General features: G+C 44.1%; 1 protein-coding gene and 1 pseudogene across 1 annotated transcript; both read left to right on the top strand.

The window, feature by feature from the left end:
* Nucleotides 1-4620, top strand: DPPA3 (developmental pluripotency associated 3). The gene is made up of 3 exons (XM_049627071.1): nucleotides 1-389; nucleotides 2649-2911; nucleotides 3798-4620. Exons 1-3 carry the CDS (start codon nucleotides 305-307, stop codon nucleotides 3903-3905), a joined length of 456 nt encoding a protein of 151 aa, XP_049483028.1. The 5' UTR covers nucleotides 1-304; the 3' UTR covers nucleotides 3906-4620.
* A 313-nt stretch (nucleotides 4621-4933) lies between these two features.
* On the top strand, nucleotides 4934-11218 carry LOC125919800 (protein JTB-like; annotated as a pseudogene).
* Nucleotides 11219-21072: the final 9854 nt, after the last annotated feature.

Genomic DNA, 21072 nt, shown 5'->3' with positions numbered 1-21072 from the left:
TATCCTCTTATTCCACTAATAGGATGACGCCCACTCACCTTACCCTTTAACCATTAGCATTTACATTAAAATAGGCTCGCTGATTGGCTTATCTGTAGTTTTAAGAGGAAACCAGATCGAAACTTTGAGGTTTGTTCTTTTTCTCTCGCCACGGTTTGTTGGAGCCTCGGTTTTTCTCGCCCTTTCTGGGCTATCTCGTTCTTTCCAGGCTACTTGGCAGCTAGTTGAGCCCATTGCTTTCCACTGGAATCCAAAGGTCTAGAAGGACTGAGACTTGGCTTTCAGGTCTGAGACTTGGCTTTCGATGGATTCGCCAACGAAGCTTTACCCATCCTGTGGCCTGGAACCTTCTCAGATGGCCAGTGAAGAAAATTCCCAGGGAGGCTCAGGTAAGCCAGATAGTGCCTTTTGGGAACACACAGGAATGCAGAGAAGTAAACCACTTCCCTGCGGGAGGGCCACGTTGTGTATGTAGGTCCCTCTGGTGAAGAAACGGGAAGAGCTGGAAGCTGGGGAAGGGGTGTCGAGGACTGCATTGCTTGCTTACTGGGCTCAGGAATACTTCAATCCTTTCTGCCCAGTTTCTGGGGAAAAGCAATCCAGAATACTCCTAGGCCGTGCCTGAAAATGTCTGCCTATCCGCAATACGTGTCAGGAATGGTAAAAAGGAAAGAAAGAAAAAAATACCCCAAACATTAGAAGCCTAAACTCCCAAGGTAACCTATGGGCTTTTTTAATCTCCCCAACCTTTTCTGAATTGGTTTTCCAGCTAAATTTCCCCTTTAGGAATGTTAATAAACAGGGAAATGGCTTTGCGGAGGAAATTGAAGGAGGGGGCCCATCGATAAAAGCCAGTGAATGTAATGTAAATCAGTAGGATGCATTCTGGAGGGCTTTCTTGGGAACGCTGCTCCAGGGATAGTGCTAATTAGGCCCTCTCCTTCCTGGGTATTCTCCTACCAGAGAAGCTCTTGGAGCTCCACCCAATCCCAGGCTTGGCCTTGGAGAACCAGACCCTTGGGATTTGAAACCTTATTACCCTAATGGTGGGGCTGGGTGGCGTAGGCTGATGGTGGTAGGTGGGCCCCAGCTGGAAGGGAAGCCTGACATTTTATATCCTGCTACCATCAGTATCCCCTGCCAGGCACCACTCTCCTCCCCGCCCCCTCACCAGTCCACACCGCCACCCCACCCTGCGTCTTTGAGGGAAGAGCCTGAGTGGACATAAACAAGGGGTGAAATTAATGAAGACATTTGTAAAGTCTATTAGATCGGATCTTTGGTTTTCCTCAAATCTGCCATAGACCCTGACAGTTCTGCAGCTAGGGATCTTTATTTACGTGTGCACAAGTCCCTAGAAGTCAGATGGAAACTGACTTTTATATTTAATGCTTTCACACAGGAAAGATTAAGGTTAACTGCCTTCTATGACATGGGAGTGTGTATGGGGTATGCATCATGGTTGGGAAAGAGGCAAGTGAGTGGCTGACTTCCCAAAACAAATGAGTTTGAGTGGAGAGAATTAACAGCACGAAAAGGCTGGATAGGAGTGAAGGGGGGAACAGCCAGTTGACTTCTAGTTCTGCTTAAGGAGACAGACTGTTACATTTCTGGTTACTTTGTCTATTTCACTGGGCGAGTGTTTTCTCCTACCCACCCTCCCCTAGGAAAATTTAAGAGGTTTTTTTATAATTATCAAGGTGAACTGCTGAAACTTGTTTACTAATTTTGACTTGCGTTAATGCTTTGCTTCCTCTCCCCTCCCCGCTATTAAAAATTCACACACATGAAAATGGGAGAACTGCCAATACCTGATTTCTGTCCCATATTTGGAATCCTATACATAAGGTATCTTTTGACACTGGGGGAAAAAATCTAACCTCAGAACTGCCGATAAGAGGAAGAGGGGGAAATTCTGAGAATGAATCCTTTTCCATTATAGTGGGTTCTTATTTATTTATTTTTTAGCTTTTGTAAGTTGATTTATTTCAAGAGGCAGAGGGAGCAGGGGAGGGGCAGAGAAGGAGAGCAAGAATCCCAAGCAGGCTCCCCACTGTTAGCACAGAACCCAATGTAGGGCTCAAACTCCACGGAACTTGAGATCACAACCTGAGCCGCAACCAACTCTTGGAATCAGATGCTTAACTTACTGAGCTACCCAGGTGCCCTCTATCACAGTGGATTCTTTTTCATTTTTGTTTGTTTGTTTAACATTTATTCATTTTTGAAAGGCAGAGAGAGACAGAGCACGAATGGGGAGGGGCAGAGAATGAGGGAGACACAGAAACAGAAGCAGGCTCCAGGCTCCGAGCTGTCAGCACAGAGCGCACAGAGCCCGACGCAGGGCTCAAACTCACGGACCGAGAGATCATGACCTGAGCCGAAGTCGGACACTTAACTGACTGAGCCGCCCAGGCACCCCTATCACAGTGGTTTCTTAAGCACATTTTCAAATGTATGCTCTCACCATTTGAAGTGTGTTAACCTAGCACAGTAGGTAATGTCTATGTGTGATCTTAACCCTGAAGAACCTCCCAATGTTTATTGTTAACCTGTTTTAACAGGCACACCTACTTTGAGCAAGAGACAAGTGACTTCTGGATATTGCAATTCACCCTAATGGATCTTAACTTTCTTTTGTCTTTCAGCTGCCTCTCAAACCATCTCCGAAGTATTAATAAAGAACCTTAGTCAATTGACTCTCGACCCTAGTATCAAACTTCCTTCCCCTCTACCAGAATATCCACCCCAACAGCAGGACACAGAGACGAAACCACAGGGACTTGTGGACCGAATACTCAGCAACAGGAGGAGGGGTGGAGTAAGGACTTTGTTAACTGCTCGGAAAGAAAGGATGGAAAGGCTGATGTGGTTTATTAAAAATCATCGCTACTTCAACCAGCGTTCCACGGTAGGTTCATGTGATCTGGGCCGACAGCACTGCCTAACTCTGGGCACCCAATGTCAATTAGGATGTTAAGAATGATGAGCAGCGGTCACTCATGAGTGCAGGATGTGAATAACACTTGTGTTTTTAAGATTCTTTAACTTTTACATCACCTGGGTGGCTCAGTGGGTTAAGCATCTTGACTCTTGATTTTGGCTCGGGTCCTGAGTTCGAGCCCCACATTGGGCTCTATGCTGACCAGCCTAGAGCCTGCTTGGGATTCTGCCTCTCTCTCTGCCCCTCAGCCACTCACTCTCTCAAAAATATTTTTTATTTTTAATTTTTTTTAATGTTTTTATTTTTGAGACAGAGCATGAACGGGGGAGGGTCAGAGAGAGGGAGACACAGAATCCGAAACAGGCTCCAGGGTCTGAACTGTCAGCACAGAGCCCGACGTGGGTCTCGAACTCACGGACCGCGAGATCATGACCTGAGCCAAAGTCGGCCGCTCAACCAACTGAGCCACCCAGGTGCCCCTCAAAAATATTTTTAAAAACTAAGATTCTCCAACTTTTATCTTATGGTAGATGTACAATGTACTCTGTAGTAAGAGGGCAATAACATGAGTACAGAATCTAGGAGGACTTAACATTTAAGGCATTCAGAGAATGACCTTAGAATATATTTTTGACGCTCAGATGTTACCGTTACAAAATGATCTGCAATCTGGCATTCTTTAGTACCCATACGTTTCAATCTTGCCTCCTCTTTGCCCCACAAGTGTATTTCAAAGGCTATTCTAATAACCAGTTCTAGATTTGAGGGTTGTTACAGTTCAATTAGTGGTGCAATTAATCCATTTTATTTAAATTAATGCAATTCATCTCTTTTTTTTTTTTTTTTTTCCCAGGATGAATCCAGAGTAGAAAGATTTAGATGTAGATGTCATTATTGCCTGTATCATAGACCTCCCGAGGATACCAGCATGGAGAATAATTATGACATGGAGTCTATGTAAACATAAACCTTATTATATGGTGTTTTCCTTGCTAGTAATTTTAGAATCATTATGCAGCACCTTGGGAAGGCTGCTCTATTATAGACAAAGTATAATATTTTGATAATCTATATTACCTCTGTCTTTTCTACCTTGATAACAATAATTTGTGAGGAATCCGGTGTTTTGCATTTGAGTGACCTCAATATGCTTTAGTTCCACTTTTTGATATGACCCAAGGAAGCACTAGTGGATTTTGAGTGTAGCCTGGGTGTTTGAGAAACCTGAAGTCATGAAGATCGGTTAACCTAACATGGGGCTCCTGGGTGGCTCAGTTGGGTTAAGCATCCGACTAGAGCTCTGTAGAGTAGGGTTCTGTGCTGGCAGCTGGGAGGCTGGAGCCTGCTTCAGATTGTGTGTGTGTGTGTGTGTGTGTGTGTGTGTGTGTGTGTATTTCTCTCTGCCCTTCCCCCACTCATGCTCTCGAATAAAAACATTAAAAAAAAAAACCCTAACATCAAATTGGAAGCCACGTAACTTGTGCGGGGAGGAGTACATAGAGAATATTGGGTGGTTTGGCTGGAGAGCATAATTATAATTATGGCAGGGTGCATAGGCTAGGTTTTCTGGTTTTCAAAAATTAGAGTTGTAATAAAAGTTTTTTGTGGTAGTTCAATTTTCAGTAGCAAATGTGTATGTAGAGGATCTTATTAAAATTGAGGCTTATTTGAATATGTTTCAAAGAGTCTTGTTTTTTTTTAATGTGTTTTTGCCCGCTGTGTGTTCAGTGAAAGATGACATTCCTAGAATGTCCACACTTGGCATTCTAATAATGTGTGATACTGTCTTGGGAAGGAACTTTACACATTTGGGTGAGGTTAGGAAGCAAGGACACATACTTGCACATCCAACTTCTGGAAGAGATCTCAAAGAAACCGGAGGGAGCTGGAAAGGAAGTGTGGAGCATGTGATCCAAATGCTTTGTTCACTGAAATGAATTAGGTACCTAAGCGAAGCTACTAGAGACCTGGGGTGAAGAAATCTATGCCATGCTGATAAGTACACAGGTAAGGAACAATAATCTGGTCTTCAGTATGGAGTGGAGGCAGAAACAAAGCATAAACTTGGGAGGATTGGTTGTAACATGGCAAGTTCAACAGTGATAAGAGAGGGATATTAAATATTAACATCTCACTGCCAAATTAGGTCTTCAGAAATTATTCTAAGAACTAGTCAAACTATCATAGCCTACCAACATGGATAAGTGCGGGGCTGTCTTGAAGTTCTATCAAACTTGTAATAAAATTAAGCATGTTTTAGTACTTTTTTTTTTTTAACGTTTTATTATTGAGAGACAGAGTATGAGCATGGGAGGGGCAGAGAGAGGTGGAGACAGGGAATCTGAAGATGGTTCCGGGGTCTGAGCTGTCAGCACAGAACCTGACGCGGGGCTTGAACCCACAGACCTCTAGATCGTGACCTGAGCCAAAGTCGGATGCTCAACCAACTGAGCCACCCAGGTGCCCCCAGGTTTGAATAGCTTTACAATCTCAACTACATACGGGTCAATTCTATCTCCTCTCCTGGTATCCCTTCTTCCTCTCAACTTTTTCATTGTCATTTCTACGTGATTTGATTAACACTGCTTATTCTGTTACTCCTTTCTGCACCCTTTTTAAAGTCTTTTTTTCCCTACAGTTCCATATATGTAATGCTCATCACTATCTCTCTTCTGTAGTGAATCCAGTGACTTCTCACCTGACTTGTTCTGTTCTCTAGTGCTTTCTTCAGAGAGAACTCTATGCCCCGAGTTCTTTCATGTCCAGAATTGTTCTCTTATTTCTCGAAAGACTGCTTGTCTTAACTCCTTTTGCTCAAGGATATTAGAAGTATTGTTCTGGCTCAGTCAGTTAAGCGGCTGACTTTGGTCATGATCTCATGGTTTTGGTCGTGATCTCACAGTTCGTGAGTTTGAGCCCCTCATCGGGTTCACTGCTGTGAGCACAGCCTGCCTCCCATCCTCTGTTCCCCCTCTCTTCTGTTCCTCCCCTGCTTGTGCTTTCTCAAAAGTAAACATTAAAGTATCCTACTGTTGCAAATGCTGAATGTTAATGAGAACTGAGGCCAGCTTGATCCCCCACCCCGCACCCCCCTCCCTAACCCCTTAAGTGTCCTTTTGCCTGACTTTAAAAGGGCCTTTTATCTTTGAAGATAGCTCTTCAAATAGCTCTCTGTTTTGACCATTCTGGATCACCATTTCCTCTTGAACATGGTGTGTGCTCTCAGTTTCATTTAGTAGTCTTGTGAATTGTTCTGTTCCATTATTTTTGTTTTCTCTGGGGAGACCAATTCTGTGTATTTTGAATGGCCTTTGCGTATCTTCTCTGCATCTTTCTCTAGACTCCTTTTTAAATAATTATTTCCAATTTGTATAATTATTTCCCATCCTATAAATTATAATTTATATAATTAACTTTCTTTGTTATTCCACTTTCTATCTTCCACTTACAGGCATACCTCAGAGATCTTGTGGGTTTGGTTCCAGACCACCGCAATGAAGTAAAGATCACAACAGAGGGAATCAAATGAATTTTTTGGTTTCCCAGTACCCACAAAAGTTAGGTTTATACTATACTGTAGTTTATTACACTTGATCTTAGTCAAAAGGCCAAGATTCTATACTGTAGTTTATTAAGTGTGCAAAACCATTATGTCTAAAAAATGTAGACGCCTTAATACTTGATTGCTAGAAAATACTAAGCATCATCTTTTTACCGGTGGAGGGTCTGGCCTCCCTGTTGATGGCTGCCGACTTGATGAGGGTAGTGGCTGCTGAAGGCTGGTGTGGCTGGGGCAGTTTCTTTAAGACAACAATGACAGTTTGTGCTGCATTGATTGCTTCTTCCTTGCAAGGACAATTTCTATGCAACATGCATCAATGCTGTTTGGTATTTTACCTGCAGTAGAATTTTCTTTCTAAACTGGAGTCCATCCTCTCAAATGCTGCTGCTGCTTTATCAACTAAGATCATGTAATATTCTGAGTGTTTTTCATGTTTATTTTTGAGAGAGAGAGAGCATGAGCTGGGAAGGGGCAGAGAGAGAGGGGGACAGGATCGGAAGCAGGTTCTGTACTGACAGCAGATAGCCCAGTACGGGGCCCGAACCCATGAATCGTGAGATCATGACCTAAGCTGAAGTTGGACGGTTAACTGACTGAACCACCCAGGTGCCCCAAGATTATGTAAAATTTCACACCCTTTGTTGTCATTTCAACAGTCTTCATGGCATGGTCGCCAGCACTAGATTGCCATTTCAATAAACCACTTTCTTTGCTCATCTGTAAGAAGAAACTCGTCATCCATTCAAATTTTATCATGAGATTGTAGCAATTCAGTCACATCTTCAGGCTCCACATCTAATTCTCATTCTCTTGCTATTGCAGCCACATCTACAGTGACTTTCTCTACTGAGGTCTTGAACCCCTAAAAGTCCTCCATAAGGGTTGGAGTCAACTTCTTCAAAACTTCTGTTAATGTTGCTATGTTGACCTCTTACCTTGAAGAATAGATAGTGGCATCTAGAATAGCAAATCCTTTCCAGAGGTTTTCAATGTACCTTGCCCAGATCTATCAGAAATCACAAACAATGGCAGCTAGACAGCCTTACAAAAGGTCTTTCTTAAGACTTAAAAACCCTAAAGTAAGACTTAAAGTTGAAATTACTCCTTGCTCCATGAGCTACAGAATGGCTGTTGTGGTAGCAGGCATGAAAACAGCATGAATCTTGTTGGACATCTCCATCAGAGCTCTTGGGTGACCAGGTGCATGGTCAATGAACAGTCATAGTTTGGAACAAATCTTTTCTTCTGAGCAGTAGGTCTCGACAGTGGGTTTAAAATATTCAGTTAACCATATAAACAGTTAATGCTGTCATCCAGGCTTTGTTGTTCCATTTATAGAGCACAGGCAGAGTAGATTGAAAAGTTCTTGAGGGCCCTAGGGTTTTCAGAATGGTAAATGAGGATTGGCTTCAAATTGGTTACCAGCTGCATTAGCCTGTCCTTTGAAGCATGACTTCCCTCCAGCTACGAAAGTCCTAGATGGCATCTTCCAGTAGAGGCCTATTTCACCTGCATTGAAAATAAGTGGTTTGAAAGTATTTTTCCCCATTCTAGTTTTTTTTTTTTTTTAATTCTCTTAACAAGGTTTTTCATGGAGTAATAGTTCTTGATTTTAACGAAACCCAATTTATGGATTTTTTTCCTTTTATGGGTCATGCTTTTAGTGTCAACTCTTAAGAACTCTTTGCCTAGCTCTAGAGCCTGAAGATTTTTCTTCTGTTGCTTAGTTTTCTGTTTAAAAAAAAATTTTTTTTAACATTTATTTATTTTTGAGACAGAGAGAGACAGAGCATGAATGGGGAAGGGTCAGAGAGAGAGGGAGACACAGAATCCAAAATAGGCTCGAGGCTCTGAGCGGTCAGCACAGAGCCCGACGCGGGGCTCGAACTCATGGACCGCGAGATCATGACCTGAGCCGAAGTCAGATGCTTAACCGACTGAGCCACCCAGGCACCCCTAGTTTTCTGTTTTAAATGTAAGTTGATCCATTTAAAGTTAATTTTTCTATTAGGTCTGAAACTTACATAGAGGTTCATTTTTTAGCCTGTAGAAAGCCAACTTCTCTAGCAGCATTTATTCAAAAGGCGATCCTTCCTCCACCGAATTCCATACCTTAGTCAAATCCACCCCACTCCTTGTTTTATTACTGTGGTCAAAATACCATAAAGTTTACCATTTTAACCATTTTTAGTGACACAGTTCACTCATAAAGTAGTTTCATATTGCTGTGCAGAAATCTCCATATTCTACCTACTTCCTATAAGTGTAATCATATAATTTGTCTCTTTGCGTCTGGTGTATCTCATTCAGGATGTTTTCCAGCTCCTCCATGTTGTAGGAGTATAGACCACAATTTGTTTATCCATTAATCCATCCATCAATCCATTCCTTTTAAAGACCCTTTTGGGAAGCCTCCTACAACACACCTGCTTGTCCCTCTTTGGCTAGTGCTTAATCCCATGGCCGTATCTGATCATACGAGTGGTTTGGAAATGTACGTAGTTAGCTGAGCAGTAATAGGCCCAGCTAAAAATCAGAGTCTATTACTAAGGAAGACAAAACTGATTTGAGACGCAACTATTAGTCTCCATATTTGGGTGATATCAAAAGGAGTTACCTCGTCTTCAGAATAGAATTCAGTGCTCAGGATAGTGAATTCTGGAATTGTTTTCCTTTTCTTCGGTATTTACTCCACTTTTTTTAAGTGTTAGATTTTTAGGTAGTCTCTACACCCAACGTGGGGCTCAAATTCATGATCCCAAGATCAAGAATCCCATGTTCTGGGGTGTCTGGGTGGCTCAATTGGCTAAGCATCTGACTCTTGATTGCAGCTCAGGCCCAGGTCCCAGTGTTGTGGGATTGAGCCTCCTATCTGGCTCTGTGCTGAGCATGGAGCCTGATTGGGATCCTATCCCCTCCCCTCCCCTCCCCTCCCCTCCCCTTCTCCTCCCCCTCCCCTCCCCATCCCCTCCCTTCTTTCCTTCTTTCCTTCCTTCCTCTCTCACTCTCTCCCTCTCTTTCCCTTCCTCCCTCTCCCACTGCCCCTCTCCCCTGCCCGCACTCTTTCTCCAAAAAATAAGAAGATAATAGTATAAGGCTCTTTCCACTATTTAGAAGCCATGGAGGCCTGCCGGTGACAGGACGTCTAAACCAAGTGTCTGGAAGGCTCTGGGCTAAGGCCAATTTTGCTGGTTATAAGTAGTGTCTCTGAAACCAAAGGGCCCACACAGCTCTTCTTAAAATTGAAGGTAAAAAAAAATAAAAAGAAGGTATATTTGTTCAAGATGAAACAATTCTGTCAAAGCGAGACACAGGCTTATGTGTGCAAAGCAGAGAACACCAGAGTAATTTGAGAAAGGTAACTGGTGCCCAAAGAAACAGCGGCAGCGTTCGTGCCTAATTCCTGCGAAGGCCATCGGGCACGGGATCCAGGTGATGCTGTAAGTCTCAAGGCTTTAAACGTTTAAAAAGTAAGTAATTTCACAGTATGGATTTGTCAAAGAAAACAATGAGATAGCAATATGATAAAAATTACATTTCTTAATAACCTCCTGTTTCAATTTGCTACCAGAAAAAAATTTAATTTTCTTGAGGAACTATTAAGTTCTCTTATGAAACTACCTAATGAATACGTCCCTGTTTCCCTTTTTGCCCTGCAGACAGGGAAGACGGGTGCTAAATTTAATGTTTAAGCCTAGTTACTAGAGATAGAGCCACTAGTTAGTGTGTTAGCTCTTTTCTCTTTTTCAAAGTAAGCTATTCTCTTTCTACCTAAACTGGTTTATTGTAAATACATATCTTATTTTAAGCCACCCGAAATCCAATTTGGAAACTGATTTCAATGTTTTTCTTACATTTTGAAGATTGGGCCAGGCGTCTTCCGCAGGGCAAGAAATCTCCCGCAGGGACCTAGAGACGGCCTTTCCCGAGGCTTGTCAGGGTCCAAAGAAGTGAGCCCACAGCCCAATCCAACAAATGCGTGTTGGCTTTTCTTGCTGCGGCCAAGGGGACGTCCCAATAAAGCCTTTGCCCTGATAGGCACTGCTGGTGTTTCTCAGCCCGGATCTGGAACCTCCCGCCGGCTGCAGAGGAAGTGAGCCCTAGACGAGGCGGGAGGCCAGTCCAGAAGGTCCCTCTGTCCTGACCGCTCAGACCGAGCCCTCTAAGCCTAGGGGCGCAGGGAGGCGTGGCCTCCCCCAGGGCAGGATGCTCGGCGGCTTGCACCTTAAAACTCTGCCAATCGGAGGCTCCTGTGCCGGCGCAGAAGCTATCAGTGAGCACCTCCAATTCGCCGGGCTGGCTGTTGCAAGAGTTTGTGGTGGCAGAAGCATGTGCTCCATGCTCTAATTTCCAGGCTAACCACGACCCCCGTCCCGAGTGTGGTTCCACAGGGTATATGGAGAAAATTACACGCAGCTCATCAAAGAGGAATGAATTGAAAAGCTGCCGCTCTGCTCTGGTGGAACATCACTTACTTCTGGAAATCTGAAGGGTCTGTCGTGGGCGTGGCTTTGGTCTTCGCTTGACTTGTCATCGTTTGGGACAGCGGGGCAGAAAAACTCTGGAAGGGGCCCAGAGACAAATCGAGTCCATGTAGCTACCTTCTACCCTTGCATAAGAGCCTTAGGGGTTGTACCTCAGACAGACAGTAGGATGAATGGACTTATGCCCCCTCGCTCTTGGGGACTTGTGCTGCACCTCCACCTCCTGTATAGATCCCCAGTGAGCAAAATAAAGAGTAGAATAGTTCCCTCTCCTATTGTAATTTGGTTTGGGACAGGAATTTGGTTTGGAATGTGGTAGCAGGCATGGAAATGGGGTAGCGACTCTAGGCCTCAGTTTACCAACTACCTACCTTGCCTTTCTGCTGCTTACTTAAAACTTTGAGGATATATTTTCAGCAAAAAAGTTTATTTCTCAGCCCAAACATCTGTTTCCCCCTCAATACTAACCCCCAAGAAGAAGTAACATTGCAGATGTACAACTAGAATACATAAAGATCTCCCACTTTAGGTACTTAGAAAGAAATCCAAACTTGTCTGTATTCAGACGAGACGCATCCATATTTCAGATACTTGAAGCTGCCGGAAAAACCATTCTTTTTATTTTTTTTTTCCCCTGAAAATCATCCATCGCCCGAACAAGTTTTATCCATGCAAAAAGCATGGGAAGCATAATCATTGTTTGCTACCAGTGTTCCATCACACTCCTAGATCAGTGGTTCTCAACTGAGGTTGCAATTAGACTCACCCGTGGCACTTTTAAATGTTTTTTTTTTTTTTTTAACGTTTATTTATTTTCGAGACAGAGAGAGAGAGCATGAACGGGGGAGGAGCAGAGAGAGAGGGAGACACAGAATCGGAAGCAGGCTCCAGGCTCTGAGCCATCAGCCCAGAGCCCGACACGGGGCACGAACTCACAGACCGTGAGATCGCGACCTGAGCTGAAGTCGGACGCTTAACCGACTGAGCTACCCAGGCGCCCCATTTTATTTATTTATTTATTTTTTTTTTTAAACAATACCTAATCTGGGCCCATCTCCAGACCTATTAAATCTCAGTTTTCCAGGGCAGGGTTGAGGCAGAGGCAGAGGCAGAGACAGATAAATATATATATATGTATGTATATGTATATATATATATATATACACACACACACACATATATATATATATATACACATATATATATATATATATATATATATTTCTCCCCCTCCCCCCCCCCCCAGCTGATTCTAACATGCGATCAAGTTTGGGAACTACTGCTCTTGAGTCTCTGCCAGTATCTGTAAAGACATCCCTACCTGAAGTTTCCCATCTGGATTTCCTTCTCACGAAAGGAACCGCGATTGCAGGGGAAACCACCTATGTAGGTCGCATATCTCAATCCCTTGGACCTTATAATCTTTAAACTCTTTTTTGTTCCCCAAACCTCTCCAACTGAGAAGGTAGAATCAGTATGGCGTTGAGAACTGCACGCAGTAAAGCTCAAGACGGATGATAAACACCGTAAGTAGTTCTCAACTGAGGGCATTCCCTTCTCCACCCCCCCCCCCCCCCCCCCCCCCCCCCCCCCCATCTGGCACCGGCTGGAGTGTTTAGAGGCATTTTATTGGATGACTCCAACTAAGGGAGTGCTGCTGACACCTAGTGGGTAAAGGTCGGAGATGCTGCAAAACCGCTGCAATGCAGAGCTCTCTAAAACAAAGAATTATCTAACACAAAATGTCAACAATGATTGTATTCATCAGTGTCCTTAAGTCCAGAATGTTTTACAACTTCATGTTCCCTGGGGAAATAAAGCCTGACACTTCCCATACTCTGTTTTTACACATTTAATTGTGTGATTAGAAAGTGAATAATCACTAAGGATTCACTATTGTGAATAATCACAATAGAAAAGTGAATAATCACTAAGGATTAAATTTAGGAACGATAAGGGGGGGGAAAAAGCTTGTTTATGTTGAGGGAGGAAGGGATGGGATCACTGATGGATACTGAAACACTGTTGTACTCTTATAATTATCATCCAGAGTTGTTTTTACATATTTACTGAGTTTACGGTAGCAGAGAAATAGAAATCTCCTAAATAAAAAAGCAGAGGAATAGGACTTACCATGTTTATGTTCTGATTTATTCACTCATTTAGGGAAAACAGTATGATTTCAAAAACTTAAAGGGGGCGCCTGGGTGACTCAGCTGGTTAAACATCTGCCTTCGGCCCAGGTTCTGATCTCACAGTTCGTGAGTTCCGTGAGTTCGAGCCGTAGGGGGGCTCTCTGCTCTCAGTGAAGAGCCCACTTTGGATCCTCTGTCTCCTCTCTCTCCCCCGCGCACTTGCTCTCTCTGAAAAATAAGCATTAACAAAGAAAAAGACTTCTGAGTCTGACTTCTCTAAAACCTGAGCCCGATGTGACAATTTTGGAAAATCGAGATTTTTTCAAGGAACAGGTTTTCCTGTTCAACCTTAACCCAGAGGGGGCGACCCTGGCGCCATAGCAGAGTTCCAATCTAACTGATTTATGAGTTCCTCCGGGCTCCAAGTTGAAAGCCTCCACAGCAAGCTTTAGGTAAGCCAAATGCCTGCCTTAAATGCCTGACAGCAGTGTTTCTCAGATTTTAATGTGCACACAAATCCCCGGAGGATGTTGCTAAGGTACAGGTTATGATTCAATAGGTCTGACTTTGGGTCTGCTCCCACGTTATATCGATGCTGCTGATTGATGGTAGAGCACATTTTGACTGGCCTAGAGAAAAAAAAAGGGTAGGGCCAGAAGGGGTCCTGCTGAGTCGCCGTCCTGGCAATAATCCAACATGTCTGAAGAGCTCGTTAAAAGATACCCTTCCAAGACTGTTCTGCACTAGAGGATGGGGTCCTCCAGCGGGACTACACGATGGGGCAAAGGGATAGAAATCCAGGGGTGAGAACTGGACCATATGTCCCCTACTGGAAAGAATACTCCATTACTCCTTGAACGTAATTGGGAAGAATGATCCTTCTCTCCTTAGGTTGGTGTTCAGGCCAATACACTGTCACGGTCTCATCAACCTTTCCTTATCAGCAATAAGGCTAGGATGATGGAAATGTTCATAATTCAAGGTCTACAGAAGTCTAACTAACCTAGAAGTCTCAGAGAGAATCCCAAGCAGGCTCTGCACTGTCAGCACAAAGCTCAACGTGGGGCTCAATCTCACAAACTGTGAGATCATGACCTGAGCCGAAATCAAGGGTCAGATGCTTAACCCACTGAGCCACCCGGTCGCCCCTATCAAAAACATTCTTTTTTCAAGTTTATTTACTTATTTTTAAGAGAGAGAGTGTAAATGGGGCAGGGGGGGGGGGGGGGGGGGCAGAGGATCTGAGACGGGCCCTGAGATGTCAGCAGAGAACCTGATGTGGGGCTGGAACTCACGAACGTGAGATCATGACCTGAGCTGAAGGCAGACACTTAACTGACTGAGACAACCAGGTACCCCACTAATCAGCTGTTGTTTTAAAATCATCCTGGATTATCTGGGTGGCCCAATAGAATCAGAAGGGTTTTTAAACATGGAAGAGGGAAGCGGAAAAGAGTTTGCTAGAAGGAGATGTGAGAAGGACCCAACCCACTGTGGTTGCTTGCTTTGAAGACAAAGGAAGGGGGCCAAGAGCCAAGGAATGCCAGTAGCTGCTACCGGTTGGAGAAGAGAAGGAAACGGATTCTTCCCTAGAGCTTTTAGAAGGGAAACCCAGCCCTGCCAGCACTTTGATTTTAGCCAGCAAGAGCTGGCTATAGAATGGCTATTTTGACCTATAGAATGAACTGCAAGATAATAAATTCATGGTGCTTTCAAGCCACTAAGTTTGTGGTGATTTGTTGCAGCGACAATAGAGCAATAACACAGGGGGAGGAGACAATAGGAATAACTCTTGGTTTTCAACCTGGGACAATTTTGTCCCCCAACGTAGTAATGTCTGGAGACATTTTTGCTTGTCATGACTGAAAGCAGGGGGTACAACCAGCATCTATTGGGTAGTGGTCAAGAATGCTGGTAAATGTTCTGTAATGCACAGGGCAGCCCCTCAACAAAGAATTATCTGGCTCAAGATGTTACTAATGCTGCTATTAAGAAACCCGAGAGAGGGGCGCCTGGGTGGCTCAGTCGGTTGGGCGTCTCACTTCGGCTCAGGTCATGATCTCGCAGTCCGTGAGTTCGAGCCCCGCGTCGGGCTCTGTGCTGACAGCTCGGAGCTCAGAACTCAGAGCCCAGAGCCTGCTTCGGATTCTGTGTCCCCCTCTCTCTCTGCCCCTCCCTCGCTCATGCTCTGTCTCTCTCTCTCTCTCTGTCAAAAATAAGCAAACATTAAAAAAATTTTTTTTAAGAAATCTGGGAGAAATGTAGATTACTGTCAAGGTACCAGCATTTGTTTTGAACGCTGGTTTCATGAGTGCCCCTTGAATTATTAAAACTGATGACATAGCTGATTATAAATAAATAAAGGCAGGCCATTTGTAGACTAACAAGGGCATGGCTCGAATTGTCACAAACCAAGGTTTATGATTAATCCATAAGTGTGTACCCCAGATTCCGGGAGAAAATAATGATGAAACAGATAAATAAAAGAAGCCATGAGAAAGTTTGCCGGTTAGCTCACCATGTTCTCACTACCAGGTTATAAGGAAAGTTTGCTTCAGACCAAATACCGAGGTATACTCAGACATTCGGCATTTATTCATTAGTAAGGATACACAAAACATTTCGTACAAGCTGTTCTATAGACCCAGTGGTGTTTCAGCTTTCAGTCTTTTTAGGTCCCTGAACTAATACCTCTCATGATAGGTTCATGCCAGGCAGATGTGACAACATTCCAGAGGCAACTACAAATTCTGTCAAACAGGGAAAGTTAGTATTCAAGCCACAAAGGCCTCAGGCCTTACAGAATTCTTCCTTTTTTTTTTTTTTAAGTTTATTTCTTCATTTTTCAGAGAGAGAAAGAGAGACAGAGAGAGCATGAGTGCTTGTGGTGGAGGAGCAGAGAGAGAGAGGGAGACCCAGAATCCGAAGCAGGCTCCAGGCTCTGAGCTGTCAGCACAGAGCCCGATGCGGGGCTTGAACCCATGGACCGCGAGATCATGACCTGAGCCGAAGTCAGACACTTAACCAACTGAGCCACCCAGACGCCCTTCTTGCAGAATTTTTATTCCCTCTTCATGCAAGAAAGGAGAAGTCTCTAAAATATTTTTACCAATGCATGTATCTTAAATACCTTTACTTTCAACTGGGTCCATTTATAACAAGTCTCTAATGTCACCAATAAAAACACAACTTGTCATAGTCACTCTGCAAATTCACCAAGTCTTGGGTTCTAATCAAGATAAGGATATCAGAAGCATTTTTTCATAGGTGTCTCTAGAATGTGGCTTTTCTTACATAAACTGGATTGTCACTAAAGTATGGATACTGAATTAAGGCAGCTAACTACCCCTGAAGTTTAAACAAACTAGGACATACAACATACAACATCTGGCCAAAGCTAGATGCTCACCCAACTGAGCCACCCAGGTGCCCCGAATCACCAGAGCTTTTAAATGTCATTCTGGCCACTAGGCCAGAGACAAGCCTAGAGAGGTGTGTCCAGTCTTATATCTAGACACTTCTAAGGCTCGGTTCAAATTACCAGCAATGGCAATGATTCCATGAAGGAATTCTCTATGGGCCTTGCCATATCCTGGGAAGTCTCTTTAAAAACAGGCATGGTTTTTGAGGTGCCTGGGTGGCACAGTCGGTTAAGCATCCGACTTTAGCTCAGGTCATGATCTCACAGTCCATGGGTTTGAGCCCCACATCGGGCTCTGTGCTGACAGCTCAGAGCCTGGAGCCTGCTTCGGATTCTGGGTCTCCCTCTCTCTCTCTCTCTGCCCCTCCCCTGCTCATGCTCTGTCTCTCTCTCTCTCTCAAGAATAAACATTAAAACAAATTTTTTTTAAAAATTAAAAAACAGGCATGATTCCTCTCTAGTCTCAGATCTCCAAAAAAGAACATTCCTTTATACTGCCACAGTTGGAACCGACCTCAGACAGGGGACAGGCTATAAAGTACCTCAAACGCATGTAGAAATCTCTATCTTCCTACCCCAAGTCCTTCCTCCACATCTCAGTGTCATCTGTTTGTGGGAAAGAAACCAGGATTAAGTTTGTTCTGCTTCTGTACTTCTTTCAAATCTCTTCCCTCTTATACTAGGGCTGTGCAGTAACCAAAGAAGACAGAAATCCAAACATTTGAATTCTCTGATTTTGCCATGACCGCACTATTGGGGGTTTGAAAGGGAAATTATGCCTCCATTAATACCTCACCTATACCCCACCACAATGGGCTGAGGATGTGGACTCCTTGGCATTGAACTCTGATGATTCCTGGTCAGTAGCCTCCCATCACAGTCGACAGACTGAGCCTTTAAGATAAGGGCTAAAAAGTACCTGTGGGACTTCATGATGTGAAGATAACCATCGGTGATGTGAAGTTGAGCAGTTTCTATGGAGTTGTAGGAAAACTGAGGCAACAAAATTAACACTACTTTTGAGTATTATGGATGATAGGAGGATGCAAGGTATTTGCCAAGTTTTGGATTTCGGTTGCCGGTGGTGTTCTAAGAGAAGGAACTGGAGCCCGTTACTAGAAAAAAGGAACTCGCGCTGCCTGGGTGGCCTCCGTTGGTGAAGCATCCGACTTCAGCTCAGCTCACGATCTCCCGGTTCGCCGGTTCGATTTCCGCATCAGGCGCGCTGTTATCAGCCTGTCAGTGCAGAGCCTAGAGCCTAGAGCCTGCTTCAGATTCCGTGTCTCCCTCTCTTTTTAGCCCTCCCCGATTTGTGCTCTGTCTCTCTCTGTCTCTCAAAAATGAATCAACATTATGGGGCGCCTGGGTGGCTCAGTCGGTTGAGCGTCCGACTTCGGCTCAGGTCATGATCTCACCATTTGTGAGTTCGAGCCCTGCATTGGGCTCTGAGCTGACGGCTTGAGCCTGCTTCAGATTCGGTGTCTCCTCCTCTCTATGCCTTTCAACTGCTCATGCTCTGTCTCTCTCTCTCAATAATAAATAAATGTTAAAAAAAAAAAATGAATCAACATTAAACAAAATTTAAAAAAAAAAGGAAAGGAAGAAGGAATTTACAAGTCTTTGTTATTTTGTTTTCTTTATTTATTTGTTTTTACTTTAGAGGGAGAGGGCATGAGCAGGGGAGAGGGGCAGAGAGGGGATCTCAAGAAGGCTCCCCTATCAGTGTGGAGCCCAAAGTAGGGCTCAATCCCACCATCCTGGGATCATGACCTGAGCCAAAATCAAGAGTTGATTGCTCAACTGAGCCACCCAGGCAACCCAGGACTTCACGTCTTTGGACCATGGGGAAGAGGAACATCAGAGCTGTGGTGACTGCTTGGCCCCAAAGGAGGAGAAGAAAAGGTAGAGGGTCTCAGCCTTGAGATTTGAGAGCAGGAGTTGGGATACACGGGAGCAGAGACGACTTATTTCTTTGTTGTTGTTTTTTTTAATTTTTTTTAACGTTTATTTATTTTTGAGACAGAGAGAGACAGCATGAATGGGGGAGGGTCAGAGAGAGAGGGAGACACAGAATCTGAAACAGGCTCCAGGCTCTGAGCTGTCAGCACAGAGCCCGACGAGGGGCTCTAACTCACGGACTGCGAGATCATAACCTGAGCCGAAGTCGGATGCTTAACGACTGAGCCACCCAGGCGCCCCAGAGAGGACTTTATTAACAAGAGGAAAATACATTACGTGGAATCACACAACGGCCTGTTTCTCAGTGAGGTGGAAGAAAGGTCATCTGCTGAGAGTGAGGGAGACAGCAATTCTGTGGCTGACATTAGAAGTGGTGGGTAATCACAGTAATAATCCTTGCTAATTAATAGTTATACAGTGTTACTAGGTACCAAGCCCTATGCTAGGTGCTATACGCACATTTTCACATTTACTCATCGCCACAGCCCTATGCAGTAGAAACTCTTACTATTCCCATCACGCATACGAGGACGGGAGATAAGTTGCTTGCCCAAGTTCGCACAGCGAGTCCTTGTGTGGAGTCCTTGATTGTTTCAGGCTGGAGAATGAATCCGGTCCCTGTTACTCCATCTTGGCCAGAAGTCCTTGTAGTATGTCTTGATTTGTTTGTTTTTGTTTTTAAACATTTTTTAATGTTCGTTTTTTGAGAGAGAGAGAGAGAGAGAGAGAGAGACAGAGCATGAGTGGGGGAGGGGCAGAGAGAGAGGGAGACACAGAATCCAAAGCAGGCTCCAGGCTCCGAGCTGTCAGCACAGAGCCGGACGCAGGGCTCCAACTCATGAACCGCAAGATCGTGACCTGAGCCAAAGCTGGATGCTTAACCAACTGACCCAGGTACCCCTAGTATATCTTAATTTGAGGGAGCATATTTCTTTTTTTTTAATTGATATTTATATGTAATTTATATTAGAATTCTTTTATTTTATTTTATTTTTTAATTTACATTCAAATTAGTTAGCATATAGTGCAACAATGATTTCAGGAGTAGATTCCTTAATGCCCCTTACCCATTTAGCCCATTCCCCCTCCCACACTCCTTCCAGTAACCCTCTGTTTGTTCTCCATACTTATGAGTCTCTTACGCCTTGTCCTCCTCCCTGTTTTTATATTATTTTTGTTTCCTTTCCCTTATGTTCATCTGTTTTGTCTCTTAAAATCCTCATATGAGTAAGGTCATATGATATTTGTCTTTCTCTGACTAATTTTGCTTCGCATAATACCCTCTAGTTCCATCCACATTGTTGTGAATGGCAAGATTTCATTCTTTTTGATTGCCGAGTAATACTCCATTGTGTGTGTGTATATATATATATATATATACCACATCTTCTTTATCCATGCATCCATCAATGGACATTTGGGCTCTTTCTATACTTTGGCTTTTGTTGATAGTGCTGCGATAAACACTGGGGTGCATGTGTCCTTTCGAAACAGCACCCCTGTATCCCTTGGATAAATACCTAGTAGTGCAATTGCTGGGTCGTAGGGTAGTTCTGTTTTTAGTTTTTTGAGGAACCTCCATACTGTTTTCCAGAGGGGCTGCACCAGCTTGCATTCCCATTTTCTTTAAATAATTGTTTTAAATGTTTATTCATTTGGGAGAGATAGAGAGACAGAGTGAGGGAGGGGCATAGAGAGAGATTCACAGAATCTGAAGCAGGCTCCAGGCTCTGAGCTGTCAGCACAGAGCCCGATGCAGGACTCAAACCCACGAAGCGCAGGATCATGACCTGGGCCGAAGTCAGACACTCAACCAACTGAGCCACCCAAAGGTGCCCCTAAGTGAGCATCTTTCAAGTACCCAGTAGTGATATGTGGCTAATGGCTATCCTAGTGGACAGTGTGGGACTAGAAGGTCTGAGAATCTAGATGAAGTTGAAAGCCATGAACTGATAGTAAAATACATCTTCAGTGTGATGTGACTTTCTCTGTGAGTTCTAAACTGAACAATGTGAGGCAGGTGGGATGGAAAGACTGAGATGCGGAATAAGTAATGCTTCAAGTAAAAGGTTCAGATGTGCAACTCTGGGATCCAGACCAGTTGAGGAAGGAAGAGAGACTGGGAGGATCCCATGGTCTGGAAGACATGAGGTGATAAGGAACTGAGGGTGGAAGGAGTTTCAGGAGGATCGTGGACCATCCTGAATTTGGGGGTGGCACCCTTCGAGGGTTCAGCTCCAGGATGCCGAGATTCACGAGGCATAGCATTTCTGGGTCCGCCTGTGCCGATACTCAAGGATAACATCCATCTACATATGAAATAGAAAACTAGAAGGTTTAGCGAGAGTCTTAGAAGCAGTAAATAAACACGGGCGCCTGAGTAGTTCAGTCCGTTGAGCATCTGACTCTCGATTTCTGCTCAGGTCATGATCCCAGGGTCACAGGATCCAAGCTCTGCTCAGCGCAAAGCCTGCTTGAGATTCTCTCTCTCCCCCACTCTGCCCCTCTCCCCTGCTGGTGCACACACACTCACTCTCTTAAAAAAAAAAAAAAAAAAATTAAAGGAA

The sequence above is a fragment of the Panthera uncia genome, chromosome B4 (assembly GCF_023721935.1).
Source record: "Panthera uncia isolate 11264 chromosome B4, Puncia_PCG_1.0, whole genome shotgun sequence".
Lineage (NCBI taxonomy): Eukaryota > Metazoa > Chordata > Mammalia > Carnivora > Felidae > Panthera > Panthera uncia.
Note: the sequence above shows the minus strand (reverse complement) of the source record. Positions and strands in the feature narration are given on the sequence as shown.

Coding starts and splice junctions, on each gene's coding strand:
- DPPA3 (XM_049627071.1), top strand. CDS start 305: ATGGATTCGCCAACGAAGCTTTACCCATCCTGTGGCCTGGAACCTTCT. Junction 390..2,648: donor AAATTCCCAGGGAGGCTCAG/GTAAGCCAGATA, acceptor TTTGTCTTTCAG/CTGCCTCTCAAACCATCTCC. Junction 2,912..3,797: donor ACTTCAACCAGCGTTCCACG/GTAGGTTCATGT, acceptor TTTTTTTCCCAG/GATGAATCCAGAGTAGAAAG.